Source organism: Eptesicus fuscus, chromosome 6 (assembly GCF_027574615.1).
Source record: "Eptesicus fuscus isolate TK198812 chromosome 6, DD_ASM_mEF_20220401, whole genome shotgun sequence".
Taxonomy (NCBI): domain Eukaryota; kingdom Metazoa; phylum Chordata; class Mammalia; order Chiroptera; family Vespertilionidae; genus Eptesicus; species Eptesicus fuscus.
Window position 1 is genome coordinate 19,541,184 of NC_072478.1, and position 20,752 is coordinate 19,561,935.

Genomic DNA, 20,752 nt, shown 5'->3' on the forward strand with positions numbered 1-20,752 from the left:
TCAGACCCGCCGGTGTTTTCTCCGGCCACCGGCTGTCTCCCCGGGAATGGTCCGCGGTGCCCGGGAGGACCGTCAGGGGACGATCGTGGCTCAGTCTCGGGGGTTCCTATGTGGGAAAAGCTGGTCTCTGTGGTCCCCAGGCCGCTCTTTCTCCCCAGGAGGACCCGTTCTCTCTCGAGTTTTACAGATGTTTGGGCAGCAGGGCCTCAAATCTACGACTCTGTCCCCCCAACCTAGGTCTTTCTGGGACTGGCAGTAAACCCCTACATTTCCAAATCTTTCCCCGCATTCCCAAACGCCATCTTCCCCTCCCTAGTCCACAGCATCATTAACTGTTTGACCGCCATGGTGCATTTCACACTACATAGTATTTTATAGTGTCATTTCTCCACACAGCCATGGATGTTTCTCTTCTCACAGATTTTTTTTTATTTATTTATTTTTGCCTATGGATGTTTTATGGAAGAGGAAAGCGTGGAATGACCACCTGGAATTGTATTGTGTACAAAGCCTGTGTCTCTCCCCCAGGATCTTTCGTGGGCGCAGACATCCTATGGGTGTCCCTGTTTGGAAACTTCCCTGGGTGGTCTGCCCTTTTCATCACAGTTCCAGGTCTCTGAGTTTGTGGTTTTATTCACTTTAATTTTCCTTTTTTTTTTTTTCAATAAATATAAATGTATTTAATCAATAGATCTTGAAAGGCTATAAAATATTTCCAAGGAAAAGGTGAATTTCAGGAAAAAAACTCCACTATTACATCCACTTGTTAAAATTTTTTTTCCTTTCTCTTTTTCCGTGAGCAGATGTAGAAACATTATGAGATCTGTTATTTTGGTTGATTTCAAATGCAGTATCAGGGCTTAGACTCGCAACATCTAACAGTGTGTTTAATATGATCGTTTCCCAAACAGTTACTTACCATGGAAATAATAAACTAACATTTATTATCTAAAAGAATAGATATCTGCAGAATTTCTTGTTGAACCAGAAAAATGCCTTACAATATTCTCCCATCCTTTACACACAAACACTGGATTTGAGTCATTTTGCTGGATTGGTCAAACACTCGGTTTGTGTATTTAAAATATCGGTGTCCAGCTGAAACCGGTTTGGCTCAGTGGATAGAGCATCAGCCTGCGGACTGAAAGGTCCCAGGTTCGATTCCAGTCAAGGGCATGTACCTTGGTTGTGGGCACATCCCCAGTGGGGAGTGTGCAGGAGGCAGCTGATCGATGTTTCTAGCTCTCTATCCCTCTCCTTCCTCTCTGTAAAAAATCAATAAAATGTATTTTTTTTAGTTAAAATAAAATAAAATATCGGTATCCAAAATAAATAAATAAATAAAATATCGGTGTCCAGAGCAACTGGGTGGGAAGCAGAAGCCTGAGGTCGGTGTCTCCAAGCTTAGGCCGGCTTGAGCCTGAAAGGGACGTACTTGAAGGCCCAGTTTGTTCTTCCTGGGGAGCCTTCCTTCATAGGTGTCCTACCTGCTCACACCCACCAGGGAAGGAGCCTTTATGCTGAGAAGCTACAGCCCTGAAAGCTGGCGATAGGGAAGGACGGGGAGAGGGCGGGAGGATATTCTTTCTAAGGTTGTAACTGATTTCCTTGGTCCTGTTTCTAGATACAGGCTTGAGGATTGCATCCACTGTGTAGGTGCACTCAGTAATTTGTGTACATTGAGAAAGTCTGTGAAGGTCAGTTCTGTCTTGGTTTATGAATCTGGGAGTTTTTTTGAGGGGGTGGGACCTTAAATTGAATCTGGCTAAGAGTTTCCTCGCTTGTGAAAATTAAAGCCTGAGAGAGGAAGCCTTTCCATTACCTCAGGAGAGGGGTGTGTAGAGCTCCCAGAGTCCCCCAACCTTCCATCATCAGGGACTGACCCACTTTAAGGGTTGTATTCCACCTGGCCAGTTGACGCTCGTCAACCTTGAACCAGGAGGTCACTGTTCCATCGATTCCCAGTCAGGGCACACAGACCCGGGTTGCAGACTCAATCCCCAGTAGGGGGCATGCAGGAGGCGGCAGATGGATGATTCTCTCTCATCATTGGTGTTTCTATCTCCACCTCTGAAATCAAGAAAAATATTTTTTTTCTTAAAAAGAGTTGTATCCTAATGGGGTGTATGGACTGCAAGCTTCAGAATGTGGGTTTTTCTTCTGAACTATGGGGAAGGAGGCAGTTTATCTTACCGGATTTGAAGATTTACATTTCTTTCTTTGGATACTCATAATATTGCATATTGAAGCTCTGTACTCTAGTTTTCCTTAGCAGTCTGTAATATTATTTTCTGGGTGAGTGTGTAAGATTTTTAGTTCTTGGGCTTTCAAAATGTAAGTTAATTGAGAGAGACATGGGAGTAAGGTAAGAAAATCTGGAACCAAACAAAATATGTTTCTTTTAGGCAAGAGATCCTCAAGATATGAGATGAGTGTATTTGAGTTCTTAGGTAGATTTTACATTTTAGGTCAGTTTTGTATGTGCATGTCCCTAGAGAGCTTTAAATTTTAAATGCTATAATATTGCTTAGGCAAAAGGGGAATGAAATCCTACTTTAATAAATAGAAGAAAAACAACTCAAAACTTACATAAATCTTTGAAAATCCTGATACATCTAATGGATTAGGCCCAAATAAAATTATGATATGCTTTGCCCTGGCCAGGCAGCTCAGTTGGTTAGAGCCTTGTCCCACTAGCCAAGGTGACAGAGTCCATCCTAGTCAGGGCACATACAAGAATCAACCAACCAATGCATGCACAAATAAGTGGAACAACAAATGGATGTTTCTCTCTCTTCTCTCCTCTCTCTAAAATAAATAAATAAAAATTGTTTAAAAGTATGTTTGCCCAGCCTATGTGGCTCAGTGGTTGAGAGTCAACCTATGAACCAGGAGGTCACGGTTCGATTCCCAGTGTGGGGCGTGCAGGAGGCAGCCAATCAATGATTCTCTCTCATCATTTATGTTTCTATCTCTCTGCCTTCCTCTCTGAAATAAATAAAAGTATTTTTTAAGTATAATATGGCCCTAGCCAGTGTGGTTCAGTGGATAGAGCATCAGCCCGTGGACTGAAGGGTCCCAGGTTCGATTCCAGTCAAGGGCACGTATCTCAGTTGCAGGTTCCCCGGCCCTGGTCAGGGTGCATGCAGGAGCCAACCAGTCAATGTGTCTCTCTCACGTCAATGTTTCTGTCTCTCCCTCTCCCACCCTTCCTTAAAATCAATAGAAAAATATCCTCAGATGAGGATTAACAACAACAACAAAAAGTATAATATCCTTTTATACCTGAAATAATACCCCAGTGTGATATGTAAGAAGAAGCTATAATGCCTCTGGTTAGTTTGGTTAGAAAAAGATTTGAGATTTCTTGTATTTTTGTGGTTTAAACTTTTATAAACATTAGTGTTTAAAGGATTATATCTTAGAATGGTTTTCTATGTTGAAAAGAAAAACAATAAATTTTAAATTTAAATTTAAAAAGCAAAAGTAGTTTAATTTAAAATAATGACTATTAAATAGGAAAAGTTATATATATATATGTATATATATGTGGTGTATATATATTATACACACACACACACACTAGAGACCCGGTGCATGAAAATTCATGCACTGGAGGGTGGTCCCTCAGCCCGGCCTGCCCCCTCTCACAGTCCGGAAGCCCTCAGGGGCAGGAGGCAACCCAGCGATCAAGGGAAGGCGACGCCCCATCACACCTCTGCTGCTGCCACTACCGGCAGCACAAGCCTCGGACCAGCCCTGGCCCAGCCGCCATTCAAGGCTTGCCTGCACCTCGGGCCGGCCCTGGGCGGCTGAGGGGACTGGGGGACTCCAGAGGCAGGCGCATGGAGCGGCCGGACCTGCCTGGGAGCAGGCCTGGCCGTGCCGCGCACCTGCCGCCCCGGTGGGGCTGAGGGGACTGGGCATCACCATCTTGTAGCTGTGTGCACCACCATCTTAGAGGGCAGGACAGTCAATTAGCATATTCCCTCCTTATTGGCTGTGGGTGCTGCCATCTTTGCAACAGCATGAGGGTTGATTAGCATATTCCCTTTTTATTAGATAGGATTACTCAGAAAAACAATGCATGCAATGGCTAGCCAAAAGTCTATGTAAGATGAGGTTTAAAGTCAACTCACTGCTCAAACATCCTGGTCCCCTCCAAGCTCTTGTTTCAGCCATCCGCACTAGCCAATGTTAAATTTCTTAAGCATCCTGTTAGTGTTTCTTTATAACGAGCAGTTGAACCCCACACTTTTTAATATTTGACTGCTCATGACTGGTTCCTCCTCCCTCTGCCCTGCAGTCTTCCACCTGGACAAACTGATGAAAAGGTCTGAGTGGTCTTTCCTCTAGAGATGGCAGGAAATTCAGATCACACAAGCCCCTGCCCTTGGACAAGGATTCTTGCCCCAGCTCCACCCCCAACCGACTATAACAGTTGCTGCCACAAGCCACCCGGTGCATCTGTCTTCTCTTGCTCTGACCTGCTCTACTGCCTGATGGCAGCCCTCGCTGTGTGCAGCTGGAGAGCTAGTGCTGTGAGCGGTGCTAACCCCTGGAGCATTGCTGAACCTCCCAAGCTTTAAATTGATGTTCAGCCTACCAGAATTGACAGTTTCAAGAATTCCGAGCCCTGGACAGTGTGCCCCAGTTGGCTGGGCGTCGTCCCAGGCACAGAAGGTGCTGGGTCTATTCCCAGTCAGGGCACATGCGCAGATTTCGGGCTCAATCCCAGGTAGGGGGCATCCAGGAGGCAGCGGATGGATGATGTTTCTCTCTCATCAATGTTTCTATCTCTCTAGCCCTCCCTTACTCTCTCTGTAAAAATCAATACTTTAAAAAAAAGTTCTGAGGCATTTGGAAACAGGAGTATGGGATCAGGGCCCTCCTTAACTTAATCCTGGGTCTTTGTTGGGATTTATCTATTAGAGGGATTCTGTGACAGAGGCTGGGTTGGCCCCAATGTGTAGGGCACAGGTGGGACAGGGGGTCTGTCCCCTGGGCAAGAGGTGCCATCAGCTGGTTGTTCCTAGAAGAGCAGTTTTTAAAGAGAGAAAAGAGGGGGAAAGGCAGCCAGTAGGTGGCAGACTGATCCACACTCCTAATTCCAGAGGGATCCCACTACATTTAACAAGCAAATACCCCGATAAGGGAATTACTGAATATAATATAGAATACAAATAGGGATATTTCACCTTAACCATGAAAACTATGGTCTTACCTAATTTCTCCATGGTCATAGCACCCATTTTCTTAAAGTATACCACAACCAGCAGGGAAGGTTTAAACCAATGAGTTATAAGTTAAATTGTAATTTAGTCTTTGGCACTTTCAAATTATATTAACAAAGTGGGACTCCACTGTCCTTAACACCAGTTAAAGTCATACGGCCTAATGTAAACTAAACAGGGCCTTGAAGGATTGAAAACCACTGTACACCGTTTTAGTGAAGAAGTGATTATCCCCTCTGCTTTACCTATGAGCAGCTAAATTTCTCCTTTTTTTTTAAATAGACAGTTTGAATTTAACTTAATAGAATAAATTCCTAAATGAGCTTAACATGCTTGAAGATCCTTCATTGACTGATGGAAGAGCAGTCTTTAATTGCATTGATTATAATAACTGGATAGTTTATAACTTTCTATTAAAATCATAAATAGTTATATGATTTCACTATGGTTGGCAAAGGTGAATTTTTACTTGGCTTGTTCTTCAAGAAAGAATGACTCCTCACAGTGGATTACTGCAACCTTGAGGCTGTGGTCGAACCAAATAAGCCCTTATTTTCCATCCCCAACATCATAGAAATTACTGCCTCTATCCACTCAGCAACTGGTAAATATCCTGTCATCACAGATTTGACTGTTTGTTCTGCTCAGTACCTATGTCAGCAGCCTCTCAGCTGCAGTTGCCCTTCACCTCTGAAGGGACATGATACACCTTTACCTGGTTACCCTCAGGGAACCTCAGCACCTTTGTCAGCACCCACAGTCTCCGCAGCAGGATCTGAACTGTTTTCACTTGCTCCAAGAGCACAGGTATGACACTACACCAATGACATCCTCCTCTGAGAGCATTCAGGACATAAAAATAGTGGCAAAAAGAGCTCATAAAAAGGCGAGAGGCCATTGCCACATAAATGAGGTGAGTGCCTTGTTTAAATTCCCAGAAAGTACCTGGTAACCTGGATACAGTGAAGAAATTGCTATTACCTCTCTTAGCACCCACAACATTGTCTAGATTCTTTTGGTGCTCTGGAGGCAACATAGTCTTTGTTTACACATTTTACTTGAATCTCTTTATGTTATTACTTGCAAGCCGGCCCACCTGGAATAGGTACCCCTAAAAAAAAAAAAGGCTCTGGATTTGGTCAAATTGCCATACAACAGGCACTCCCTTAGCGCCGTCAGACACTGTTTCCCAACAGAGGCTTCAGTGACTTCCTGTCATGCCTCCTAGAATTACCCATGATGGCTCCAAACTGTATGCCTTTAGAACTACAGTTGTCACTGCTTTTACAGAGCTATCCTAAAAATAACCCTGAAAATATCACCTCTTGGGAAGCTACCCATTATGCCCTGGGACCTGTAAACATCACCTCAAGAACTCAGTTCCACTGTAGAGACTCCTTCAGACAAGATATTGTTAAACCTATGCCGTTTGGCCCAGCTGGCATGCCTCGGTGGTTGAGCATCAACCTATGAACCAGGAGGTCACTGTTTGATTCCCAGTCAGGGCATAGTCCCCAGGTTGCAGGCTCCATCCCAGTGTGGGGTATGCAGAAGGCAGCTGATCAGTGATTCTCTCTTATCATTAGTATTTATATCTCTCCCTCTCCTTCTCTGAAATCAATAAGAAAATATTTTTAAAAAATAATAAACCTGTGCTCTTTGGCATATCCTACCAGCAGGATGGGGTGGCCTCTCCTCTCCTCAGTTCCTTGCCAGATGCCATGGAGCTGAAGGAGGTCACCCCTTTCTAAGACCTCCAGACTTACTGGGGAGCTTCTCAGGATTCCCTGAGTTAAAAGCAATGGGAGTTTACAGACTTCTGGGATGACATCACCTCATTCCTACATGATGGAGCTCAGGCAGACTTACTACTGTTATCCCTTAATTGGAACATCCTTTTAAAGGATGGGACTCAAGGGTCAACATGACTGACCAAACATCAGGCAATCATCTTAGCACTGACCAGCAACTGGCTTTGCAGGCCATGTTTACAGACTCTTGGATGATTGCCTACAAGTTGCCCTTTTGTGGTAAACAAATTCTATGATTCTTCTTGCTTGCCACAGTATAAATCAAGGTAACACCTGTCTCCACATTTACTAAGGCCATAACATGAGATCTTCCCAAGACACTCCTCCTCCAGGTGGGAGTTCTAGACACTAGGACTGGTAACAAAGGAACTCATTTCGCTTCTCAGAATATAGGGTAGTAGGCTCTTGAAAAAGGCTTCAGTGGAAGTTTCTCTTCTCTTCCAAGTCTCAGGGTGCAGTCCTCATAGAACACTGTAATGGCTTATTGAAATAACTTCAAATCAGTTGAATAAAAGATGGCTTCTTTCAGCCATCAGTCATCATTATTAATGTATGTCTTGTCTTTTTTTTTTCTTCTTCTTAGTGGACTTGGCTTTTCTTTACAGCAATTCTAGGTTTGCAAAAAACTTGATCAGAAAGCAAAGAGGTCCCACATAACCCCTCTGCCTCCACATAGTTTGCCTTATTTTTTAAATCTTACTAGAGGCCCGGTGCACGACATTCGTGCACTGCGGAGGGGGTCCCTCAGCCCGGCCTGTGCCCTCTCATGGTCCAGGACCCCTCGGGGGATGTCCACCTGCCGGCGGGGAGCAGGCCTAAGCCAGCAAGCAGACATCCCCCAAAGGGTCCTTAGCGCTGCCATGGAGGCGAGAAAGGCTCCCGCCACCACTGCTATGCTCACCAGCCTTGAGCCTGGCTTCTGGCTAAGTGGCGTTCCCCCTGTGGGAGCGCACTGACCACCAGGGGGCAGCTCCTGCATTGAATGTCTGCCGCTCCCCTCCCACCCCCCCCCCCCCCCCCCCCCCGTGGTCAGTGTGCGTCATAGCAACCAGTCATTCCCCCATTCGATATGCATATTAGGGTTTTATTATATAGGATATTACTGTGGTACATTTGATATCAGTGCATTAAAGTCCACGGTTTATATTAGTGTTGAGTGTTGTACAGTCTCTGGGCTTTGGCTAATGTAAAATGATGTGTGTCCATCTTTTCTGCATCATGTAGAAAACTTTCATTGCCCTAAAAATCCCGTGCTCCACCTATTCATTCATTTCTCCCTCCCACCCCCAAATCCCTGGCAACCAAAGATCTTTCACTGTCTCATAGTTTTGTACTTTCCAGAAGTATGCTTGGAATCATATGTGTGTTGCCATGTCATATTGGCTGCTTTCACTTAGTAATATGGTTTTAAGGTTTTTCCATGTCTTTTTGGCTTGATACCTCATTTCCTTTTTTTTAAAATATATTTTATTGATTTTTTACAGAGAGGAAGGGAGAGGGATAGATAATTAGAAACATTGATGAGAGAGAAACATCAATCAGCTGCCTCCTGCACACTCCCCACTGGGTATGTGCCCACAACCAAGGTACATGCCCTTGACCGGAATCGAACCTGTGACCCTTGAGTCCGCAGGCCGACACTCTATCCATTGAGCCAAACCGGTTAGGGCGATACCTCATTTCCTTTTATCACTGAATATTTCATTGTATGGATGTTCCAGTGATTAATTTTTAAGTATATTTTTATTGATTTCAGAGAGAGGAAGGGAGAAGGGAGAGAGAGAAACATCAATGATGAGAGAGAATCATCAATCGTCTGCCTCCCACATGCCCCCCACCAGGGATCGAGTCTGCACCCGGGCATGTGCCCTGGCCGGTAATCGAACCATGACCTCCTGATTCATGGGTGGACACTCAACCACTGAGCCACACCGGCTGGGCCAGTGATTATTTTTCCATTCACCTATTGGAAGATATCTTTGTTACCTGTAAGTCTTAGTGAATAAAGCTCTTATAAACATTCAGGATTTTTTATAAACATAAGTTTTCAACTTATTTGGGGAAATAAGGAGTATGATTGCTTGCTTGTATGATAAGAATAGGTTTAGTTTGCCCTAGCTGGTTTGGCTTAGTGGATAAAGTGTCAGCCTTCGGACTGAAAGGTCCCGGGTTTAATTCCAGTCAAGGGCACATGCCTATGTTGCGGGCTCAACCCCAGTAGGGGGCGTGCAGGAGGCAGCGGATAAATGATTCTCTCTCATCATCGATGTTTCTCTCTCTCCCTCTCTCTCTTCCTCTCTGAAATCAACAAAAATATATATATATTTTTAAAAGAATAGGTTTAGTTTAAGAAATTGCCTATCTTCAAAAGTAGGCATACTGTCTTCCATTCCCCCAGCAATGTATGAAGGTTCCCATTGCTCCACATCTTTGCCATTATTCAGTGTTGGCTCTCAATGTTTTGAATTTTAGTCATTGTAATAAGTGCCTAGTAATATCTCATTCTTCTTTTATTTGCAATTCCTAAAGATATATGATGTTGAGCATTTTTTCCTATGCTTATTTACCATTTGTGTGTCTTTTTTGGTTAAGTGGATGTTCAGATCTTTTGTCCATTTGTGTTGCTTGTCTTATTGTTGGATACCAATCCTTTATCAGATAAGTGTTTTTGGAAAGATTTTTCTCCCAGTATGTGGTTTGTGTTTTCAAACTCTTAACACTGTTTCGCAGAGCAGGTTTTATTTTAATGAAGTCAAACTTATTTTTTCTCTCATCAATCTTGCTTTTGGTGTTGTATCTAAAAAGTCATCACAAACCTTGGGTCACCTAGATTTTCTCCTATGTTATCTTCTAGGAGTTTCATAGTTTTGCACTTTACATAAGATCTATTATCTGTTTTGAGTTAGTTTTTGTGAAAAGTGTAAGATATGTGTCTAAATTGATTGATTGGATTGATTTTTGCATGTGGATATCTAGTTTTCCTGACACTCTGTGTTGAAAAGGCTATGTTTTCTCCATTGACTTGTCTTCGATCCTTTGTTGAAGATCAGTTGATCAGCCCTGGCCAATAGCTCAGTTAGTTGGGGCATTATTCCATACACCAAAAGGTTCTGGATTCAGTTCCAGGTCAGGGCACATACCGAGGTTGCCAGTTCAATCCCTGGTTGGGGCGCGTACCAGAGGCAACTGATTGATGTTTCTTTCTCTCTCTCTCTCTCCCTCTCTCCCTTCCTCTCCCCCTTTATCTCTCTCACTAAAAAAAATAAGAACATATCCTCAGTTAAGAATATTTTTAAAAGATCAGTTGATTATATTTGTTTAGATCTACAGGAAAAAATTGACTTCTGTGTATTAACCATTTAATTTTTCAGTCTTACTCTGTTCTCTTATTAGTTCAAGGGGTTTTCTTTGTTGTCTTCTTTGAGATTTTCTCCATAAATAATCATGTCATATGTGACAAAGACAACTTTAATTCCTTACTTCTCATTCTGTATACCTTTTATTTCTTTTTCTTATTTTACTGTATTAGCTTAGACTTTACAGTGTCGACTAGTACTGATGTGAGGGGACATCATTGCCTTCTTGATCTTACCAGGAAAGCATCCAGTTTCTCACCATTAAGTAGGTTAAATGCAAGTTTCTTATAGAGGGTGTTTCCTAGTTTGTTACCATAAATTGATTTGAATGTTGTCAAATGCTTTTTTTTTTTTTTTTACATTTCCACAGCCCCTTCCTCATTTTTTTTAAATATCTTTTTATTGATTTCAGAGAGGAAGGAAGAGAGAGAGAAACATCAATGATGAGAGCGAATCATTGATTGGCCACCTCCTGCATGCCCCCTACTGGGGATTGAGACTGCAACCCAGGCATGTGCCCTTGACCGGAGTCGAACCTGGGACCCTTCAGTCCGCAGGCCGACACTCTGTCCACTCAGCCAAACCAGCTAGGGCTCATTCTTGATATTAATAATTTGTCTTTTCTCCTTTTTTCTTGGCTTGTATAGGTGTTGCTCAATTTTATTAATATTTTCAAAGAACCAGCTTTTGGTTGTGTAGATTTTTCATGATTTCCCTATAATTTCATTGATTCCTTTGGTTTTTATTTCTACTCTTGTGCTTACTTTAGGTTTAATTTGCTCTTCTTTTTCTCGATTTGTAAGGTAGAGGCTTAAGTAATTGATTACAGATCTCTTTTTTCAATTGTATACCTTCAATACTATAAATTTCCCTCCAGGTACTGTTTTTTGGAAATTGTATTTTCATTTTCATTTAGTTCAAAGGTTTTCATTGCTTTTGAGACTTCTTCTTTGATCCATGAGTTATTTAGAAGTGTGTTGTTTAATCTCCCAAGTATTTGAGGGTTTTCCAATCTTTCTGTTAATGGTTTCTAGATTAATGCCTTTGTGGTCTGAGAGCATATTTTGTATTACTTCTTTTCTTTCAAATATGTTAAGGTGTATTTTATGTTAGAATGTGTTCTATCTTTATTAATTTTCCATGTGAACTTGAGAAGAATGTGTATTCTGCTGTTGCTTGATGATAAAGTATTCCACAGTTTTTAGTAAATCCAGTTGTTTGATGGCACTGATCAATTCAGCTGTGGCTTTTCTGATTTTCTTCTTGCTGGTCCTGGTAATTGCTTTTTTTAAATTTACCTCTTCTTAATTTTTTAAAATTTTGTTTTTATTGATTTCAGAGAGGAAGGGAGAAGGAGAGATAGAAACATCGATGATGGGAGAGAGTCATTGATTGGCTGCTTCCTACACACCCCCGACTGGGGAAAGAGCCCAAAATCCCAGCTTGTGCTCTGGCCAGGTATCAAAAATGTGACCTCCTGGCTCATGGGTTGATGCTGGTGAATTTTACCACTGTATTGTTATGCACAGGAGCACTAAGGAGTGCTGTGTCTCCTTAAAGACTTGACCACTTCATCATACTGTAAAGCCTCTCTTTTCCCTGTGCTTTGTCTGAAAATATAGACATGCCAACTTTCTCTTAATGTTAACATATATCTTTTTCCATCCCTCAATTTCAATCTACCTGTCTTTATTGTTAATGTGACTTTAGTATTATAGACAACATATAATTGGAAGTTGTTATTTCTTATTCACTATGACAGTATCTTTCAATTGTTTTTTTATATATAACATTGACTTTTAAAATGATTGTTGATATAGTTGGATTAATATCTACCATAATGTTTGGTGTTTTCTATTTGTTGCCCTTGTTCTTTGTTTCTCTTTCGCCTTTCACTTTTTTTTTTTTTTCCCTTCTCTGGCTTTGAGCATTTTACCTGATTTTATTTTTTCTTCTTTCTTGGCATATTTATACTTCTTTTTTAACTTTCTTGTTAGTTGCCCTTAAATTTGCTGTATATAGTTACAGTTAACCCAAGTCCTCTTTCAAGCAATGCTAAACCATTTCACTGGTTGTATACATTTCTCATAACAGAGTATTCCCAATTCCTCTCTCTCTGCACCTTATAACATTGTTACTGTTCATTTCACTTATCCATAAGATATAATTACTGAATACTTTGTTGCTAGTATTATCTGAACAGTGCTATCTTACAAATTGAGAATGTTTAAGGTAATGTTATTTTACCTTCATTTATTCCTTCTCAGTGCTCTCCCTTTCTTCATCATTTTCCTTCCCTATTTTTTTAATTTCAGAGATGATGGAGAGGGAGAGAGAGATGGAAACATCAATGATGAGAGACATTCATTGATCGGCTGCCTCCTATATGCCCCACACTGGGGCTTGAGCCACAACCCGAGCATGTGCCCTAACTGGCAATTGAACCATGACCTCCTGGTTCATAGGTCAACTACTGAGCCATGCAGGCTGGGCTCATTTTCCTTCCTTTTGAATAATTTCCTTTAATACTTTTTGCAAGGCAAAGCAGATGTACTGGTGAAAAATTCTCTCAATATTTGTCTCAGAAATTTCTCTCACTTTTGAAGGATAATTTCACTCAACACAGTTTTTCCATCAACACTTTAAATATTTCATTCCAGTCTCTTCTTGCTTGCATTATTTGAGACCCAAAAAAAAGTATGACTTAATTCTTGCTGTTGTTTATTCATACCTAAAATGTGTTTTCCCCCCTGGCTTCTTTCAAGATTAAGTCTTTTAGTGTGCTATGTGATTTTGGTGTTGTTGGAACCCAGACATGATGTACTGTGAAGAAGGAATCCTGGTAAATAGGCCTTTAGTGTGAGGTTTTTAAGTTTATCTAGCAAGGGTTTAACCTGTGTTTACTATTTGTATACCTGTAAGTATCAGGCTACATCTGGTGTCCTTCCTTTTCTCTCTCCTGTCATCTTTGGGATTCTCTAGAAGCTTCTTAAATAAGGCCTGAAATGTGGTTCTTTCTGTGAATTCCACTAGAGCTGAACCTAAACACTGGTCTCTGTATACCCACCAAGAAGTGGGGATTTCCTATTCTGTTCTTTAACTGAATGGGTAAATTATACCATCATAATTACTGTGGAAAGCATTTTCTCTATCCCATGCATGTAGATGTTAATGATCTTTTTCAGAGACCAGTGTTTAGGGAAATTATGTGCCTGAAAGATTGAAGATGCTATTTTTTATTGTTCAGATTATTACAGTTGTTCCTCATTCCCCCCCCCCCCATAGCTCCCCTCCACCCGGTTCCCACCGCACCCCATGCCCTTACCAACCCCCACTGTCCTCATCCATAGGTATATGATTTTTGTCCAGTCTCTTCCCGCACCCCCCACACCCTTTTCTCCCCCAAGGATTGTCAGTCCACTCCCTTTCTATGCCCCTGATTCTGTTATATTCACCAGATTATTCTGTTCATCAGATTTTTTATTCACTTGATTTTTAGATTCACTTGTTGATAGATATGTGTTGTTCATAATTTTTATCTTCACCTTTTTCTTCTTCTTCCTCTTCTTAAAGAATACTCTTCAGCATTTCATATAATTCTGGTTTGGCGGTGATGAACTCCTTTAGCTTTTTCTTATCTGTGAAGCTCTTTATCTGACCTTAAATTCTGAATGATAGCTTTGCTGGGTAAAGTAATCTTGGTTGTAGGTTCTTGCTATTCATCACTTTGAATATTTCTTGCCACTCCCATCTGGCCTGCATAGTTTCTGTTGAGAAATCAGCTGACAATCGTATGGGTGCTCACTTGTAGGTAACTAACTGTTTTTCTCTTGCTGGTTGTAAGATTCTCTCTTTGTCTTTTGCTCTTGGCATTTTAATTATGATGTGTCTTGGTGTGGTCCTCTTTCGATTCCTTTTGTTTGGGGTTCTGTGCGCTTCCTGGACTTGTAAGTCTATTTCTTTCACCAGGTGGGGGAAGTCTTCTGTCATTATTTCTTCAAATAGGTTTTCAATATCTTGCTCTCTCTCTTCTTCTGGCACCCCCATAATTTGGATGTTCGTACGCTTGAAGTTGTCCCAGGGGCTCCTTTCACTATCTTCATATTTTTGGATTCTTTTTTCTTTTTGCTTTTCTGATTGGGTGTTTTTTGCTTCTTTGTATTTCAAATCTTTGACTTGATTCTTGCGATCCTCTACTCTGCTGTTGGATCTCTGTATATTATTCTTTATTTCAGTCTGTGTATGCTTAATTTCTAGTTGGTCCTTTTTCATATCCTCGAGGCTCTCACTAAATTTATCGGCCTTTTCTAGAAAATTCATGAAAAACCTTATAACCGTGGTTTTGAACTCTATATCCAGTAGTTTGCTTTCCTCCATTTCTTTCATTTGTAACCTGTTTCTTTGTCTCCACATTTTGGCTGCTTCCCTGTGTTGCTAGAGTGGCTTTGTGTGCTAGGTGTCCTATAGAGCCCAGTGGCTCAGCCTCCCCAGATACCTGAGGTGGACACTCTTGGTGCACCCCTTTGTGGGCTGTGTGCACAGTCTTGCTGTAGTTAAGCCTTGATTGTTGTTGGTATCACTGGGAGGAATTGACCTCCAGGCCAATTGGCTGTGAGGATCAGCTGTGTCTACACTGGGAGAACTTCTGTGCTGGAGTATGGGAGCCCCTTTCACATCCCGCGTGATTCAGGGTTCCAGTTCAGGGTTCGGGTTCTGGAGAAGGGCTGCACGCAAATGAAAAGAGACTAAAAGAAATTTAATTTGGCGATATGGGGGGCCAGGCGGTAGTCCAACTCTAGTGGGAGAACTACTGCTAGGCTCTGGCCTTGCTATCCCTTTTATTGAGACTATGGGATACACCCATTACCCTTAAGCAGGTTTGGGATACACCCATAGCCCTTAGGCAGGTAATAAGCAGATTATCCTATCAGTAAGGATTTACATGATTACAAGATGGGGAAGTTGCCTCAGTTACCATTGATAGGGAGTGGTTGGCTCTGACCTTTCAGAGCTTCAAGGTTGACCAGCCTTTTACATCTTTTCTATTAGTGAGACAATGGTTGGTTTCCAGCACTGGAGACACCCTTATGAGGCAAGACTTGCTTCAGTGGGGCTTTGGTGCTCACTGAGTCTGCCCCCTGAGTGTGTCCCTTATGCATCTGAGGAGTTGTAATCTGGATGGTCCCACTCTGACCACTGGGTACACTGACTCTTGGATCTGCAAGGAGGTGCTAATTTAGCCATTATTTCTTCAAACACCTTTTCTATTCCTTTCTCCCTTTCTGCCTCTTCTGGCATACCACTATTCTAAATTGTTACGTTTCACATTGTCCCACAGCTCCCTTAAGCTGTCCTCCTGTTTTTTAATTGTTTTTTTCTTTTTGGTTCTCTAATTGAATGATATTTTCAACTCTGTCTTCTAATTCACTGGTTCGATCCTCAGCTCCCCCTAATCTGCTGTGTATTCCTTCCAATGTTTTCTTTGTGTTATGTCATTCTTTGTCTCAGACTGTTCTTTTTTCATAGTTACTATATCTTTTTTCATACTGTTGAGCATTTTTAACATCATTACTCTGAACTCAGTTTCAGATAAATTTCTTATCTCTGCTTCATTTATCTCTTCTCCTGGAGAATTTGCTAGTTCTTTCATTTGGGGGTTGTTTTGTTGTTTCCTCATTTTGGTTGTCTGTTTGGGTTTGTGACTATGCTTTAGGTAGATCCTCTATACCTCTCAATCCCTAGTGCAGGACAATGTTAAAGGCTCTTTCTGACTAATTCGATCAGGCAAAGATTCAAAGCCTCCAGAGACCACCTCTGTGTACAGACTAATAAGATTCTGACTTGAATTGCCCCCAAGCAATCGTCCTCAGGTGTGGTGAGTTTTTTCAACAGGGTGGGGCAGTTGCTTCTGCCTGGAGGCTAATTGTTACTTTCAGTCTCTTAAGTGGCCTCAGGGCAAGATGTTTGTCAATAGGGTGTGTCCACTGTCTTCCCCTCAGGCAAGGCAGATGTCTATATGGGAAAGATGTCCTCTGCTTTGTGAGGGAATGACTCAGCCCAGGAAACTTGGGCTGTCTGCCTTCTGAGCTCTATCTCCTGAGTCCCCAGTCCTGGTTTCTACTCTCACAGCTCCAGTCCATTTCTCCCTCCTTCTGCCAGAGCACAAGGTGGATGGCTCCACTGGGAATTTTTGTGCATTAGCCCTTTAAGAGGGTGCCCAAACTTTCAGCTGCCACTCCCTGGCAGACACTTTTCACAGCTAGATGTTATGTGGGTACCCTCCTCAGTTTGGTGCTCTCTGCTGGGGAGCCCAGCTTTGGGATTAGATCCCAGAGTTCTCAGTGGCACCCCCACACACACAACTGAGATAATCTCTCCAGGACTTCAGTTGCCATCTGTGGGTGCCCAGCCAGTCGTTTTGTGCCTCTGCCCTTCCTACCAGTCTCTATGTGGTCTCCACCTTTGGTCCTTGGGTATCAGGGTTCTCTCCTGTGAGTTTTCCATTGATTATTCAGGAAGCCTTTCCATATTTCAGTTGTAATTCCAGCTTGTTCTTGGGAGCATGTCCATATAGCATCTTCCTACTCTGCCGCCATTTTTCTAGAATATTTTGGTATCACAACATATGTGAACTTCTTATCAATACATATGTGGGATGCTTTAGGATTCAGTGGCCTTTGAAGATGTGGCTGTAAACTTTACCCTGGAAGAGTGGGCTCTGCTGGATCCTTCACAGAAGAAACTCTACAGAGATGTGATGCGGGAAACCTTGAAGAACCTAGCCTCAATAGGTAAGGGTGTCAACATTCCTTCATTCAGCAACTTAGAGAACAGATGTTTCTTGTCTATTAGCATTGTTCTCTGATTTGGAATGGGGAAGAGAACACTTTTGTAAACAAACCAGGCATAGTCAGAGCTCATCAAAGACCTGCAATGTAATAATTCTTCTGTAACTTTTTTAATTTTATGGGTCTGCATTTCAGGAAGAAAATTGGAAGACCATAACACTGACGATCAGTACAAAAATCAGGAAAGAAATCTAAGGTAAGTTATATTCACAATAGAAATCAGTGTCCCACAAGGGGATCTTCGTATGTCATGAAAATTTAAAAACAAGCAGACATACTCCTCAAAAAATTAAAAAATGGAATTGCCTTATGACCCAGTGACTCCACTTCTGAGTATATATCTTAGGAAACCCAAAACATTAATTCAAAATACTATATGCACTCCCATGCTCACTGCAGCACTCTTTACAATAGCCAAGATATGGAAGCAACCCAAGTGCTCATCAGTGGACAAGTGGATAAAAATATTGTACATATATACAGTGCCATACTACCGTATTTTCCAGCGTATAAGACAACTTTTTAACCCAGGAAAATCTTCTATTCGCCCAGTCGTCTTATACGCCGGAAAATACGGTACTCAGACATAAAAAAAAGAATGAAATCTTATCACTAGCAAAAGATGGCCCTAGAGGGTATTATGCTAATGGAAATAAGTCACACAGAGAAAGACAAATACAATATGATTTCACTTATATGTGGAATCTAAAGAACAAAATAAATGAAATAGAAACACACTCATAGATACAGAGAACAGACTGGTGGTTGTCAGATCAGAGTGGGGTTGGGGGCTGGGTGAAAAGGTGAAGGGATTAAGAAGTACAAATTGGCCCTAACCAGTTTGGCTCAGTGGATAGAGCGTCGGCCTGCGGACTCAAGGGTCCCAGGTTCGATTCCGGTCAAGGGCAAGTACCTTGGTTGCAAGCACATCCTCAGTAGGGGGTGTGCAGGAGGCAGCTGATTGATGTTTCTCTCTCATCGATGTTTCTAACTCTCTCTCCTCTCCCTTCTTCTCTGTAAAAAATCAATAAAATATGTATTTTTAAAAAAAAAAAGAAGTACAAATTGGTAGTTACAAAATAGTCATAAGGATGTAAGGTATAACATAGGAAATGTGGCCAATAATTTTGTAATAGCTATGTATGAGATATCAAGGGGACAACCACTATGCTGTACACATGACACCAATACAAAATAATAATATATGTAAATGTAACTGAAATAATAAATGATAAAAACAGACACAGCTTTAAATTTATTTAATTTTAGAAAAATTTTACCAAAAATGTTTTCTAAATGGTGACATAAGATGTTCAGTGTTTCCAAAATAGTTTACTTGGAAACAGTATTCAAAAACCCCATATATGAATAGTACTATTTTAATAATAGCTATGGTCAAACCTTCCTTAAGAGCATTGATTGTATTCAGTTTCAAACAATTCAGACAGGGCAGAAAACCTACTCTTTCCCTATGAATTGTAAAAACATAATTCTAATGTTTGTGAATAAATGTAACTTAATAAATAAATCACTAATCATGTACTCCTGTTTTTTTTATAGACATTATATGGTAGAGAGACTCTGTGAAAGTAAAGAAGGTAGTCAATGTGGAGAAAACTTCAACCATATTTCAAATCTTAATCTGAACAAGAAAACTTCTGAAGTAAAACCATGGGAGTGCAGTGTGTGTGGAAAAGTTTTCATGAGTCGTTCATCCCTTAATAGGCACATGAGATCTCATACTGCACCCAAACCATGCAAGTATCAGGAATACGGAAAGAAGCCTTACAAATGTAAGATATGTGGGAAAGCCTTCAGTTATCTTCAACCTTTTCAAAAACATGAAAGAAATCACAGTGTAGAGAAATCATATAAATGTAAGGAATGTGGGAAATCCTTTAGGTATCGTCAATCTGTTCGCAAACATGAACGAACTCACACGGGAGAGAAACCCTACCAATGTAAACAATGTGGGAAAGCCTTTAGATATCATCAGACCTTCCAAACACATGAAAGAACTCACACAGGAGAGAAACCCTATGAATGTAAGCAATGTGGTAAAGCCCTCAGTTGTTCCAGTTCCTTTCGAAGTCATGAAAGAACTCACACTGGAGAAAAACCCTATGAATGTAAAAAGTGTAGTAAAGCCTTCAGTTGTCCCAGTTCTCTTCGAAAACATGAAAGAACTCATACTGGAGAGAAACCCTATGACTGTAAGGAATGTGGGAAAGCCTTTATTTCTCTCGGAAGCTTTCAAAGACACATGATAACACATACTGGAGATGGACGTTATAAATGTAAGGACTGTGGGAAAGCATTCAATTGTCCCAGTTCATATCGAATACATGAACGATCTCACACTGGAGAAAAACCCTACAAATGTAAACAATGTGATAGAGCCTTCAGTTGTTCCAGTTCCTTTCGAACACATGAAAGAACTCACACTGGAGAGAAACCCTATCAATGTAAGGAGTGTGGAAAAGCTTTTCACTGGCTTACGACTTTTCAAGTCCATGTGAGAACTCACACTGGAGAGAAACCCTATATATGTAAGCTATGTGGTAAAGCCCTTAGTTGTTCCACTTCCTTTCGAAGACATGAAAGAACTCACAGTGCCGAGAAACCCTATGAATGTAAACAGTGTAGGAAAACCTTCAGTTCTGCTCTAGGTTTGCAAATACATGAAAGAACTCACACTGGAGAGAAACCCTATAAATGTGAGGAATGTGGGAAAGCATTTGTGTCTCTCACAAGCTTTCGAAGACACATGATGACGCACACTGGAGATGGCCCTTATAAATGTAAGGATTGTGGGAAAGCATTCAACTGTCCCAGTTCATTTCGAATACATGAAAGAACTCACACTGGAGAGAAACCTTATGAATGTAAAATATGTGGTAAAGCCTTCAGTTGTTCAAGTTATGTTCAAGTACATGAAAGAACTCACACTGGAGAGAAACCCTATGAATGTAAAGAATGTGGGAAAGCTTTCATTTATCGCACAACCTTCCGAGGTCACATGAGAGTGCACACTGGAGAAAAACCGTATAAATGCGAAGAATGTGGGAAAGCCTTTAGTCGACCCAGTTCATTTAGAAGCCATGAAAGAATTCACACTGGAGAGAAACTTCTTCAGTGTAAGCATTGTGGGAAAGCTTTCAATTGGCCCACATCCTTACATAAACATGTCATGAGAATGCACACTGGATAAATTATAACTGATAAATGCAGGAAGGTTTTCACTCTTTACAAATACACTCAAAATTATGTGAAAACTCCACTGGAGAGAAATAGCTATAAATGTAAGTTATGTGGGAAGGCCTGATGCAAATTAATTCACATATAATACTCCAGTGACATGAAAGAAATGTTTCAAAGCTAAAAATATATTTTCTTTATCAGAGACTCATCCTGAAATTCAGTCTCTGGGTGTGTTACTTTTGAAAATGAGCAATTAGTACAGACAATTCTGTAAGTACTCTTTAAGCAACAGTATAAGCTTT

At 41.2% G+C, this 20,752-nt stretch overlaps 1 protein-coding gene across 1 annotated transcript in view; it reads left to right on the forward strand.

Moving 5' to 3' along the window:
• The window catches only part of LOC103301070 (zinc finger protein 791-like), a 35,114-nt gene extending 14,654 nt beyond the window's left edge, over positions 1–20,460 (forward strand). The window contains exons 2-5 of the mRNA XM_054718328.1: positions 17,066–17,192; positions 17,385–17,445; positions 18,810–19,090; positions 19,175–20,460. Of these exons, the coding sequence (XP_054574303.1) occupies positions 17,066–17,192; positions 17,385–17,445; positions 18,810–19,090; positions 19,175–20,460 (1,755 nt within the window). The remainder of the gene's footprint in view (positions 1–17,065; positions 17,193–17,384; positions 17,446–18,809; positions 19,091–19,174) is intronic.
• Positions 20,461–20,752: the final 292 nt, after the last annotated feature.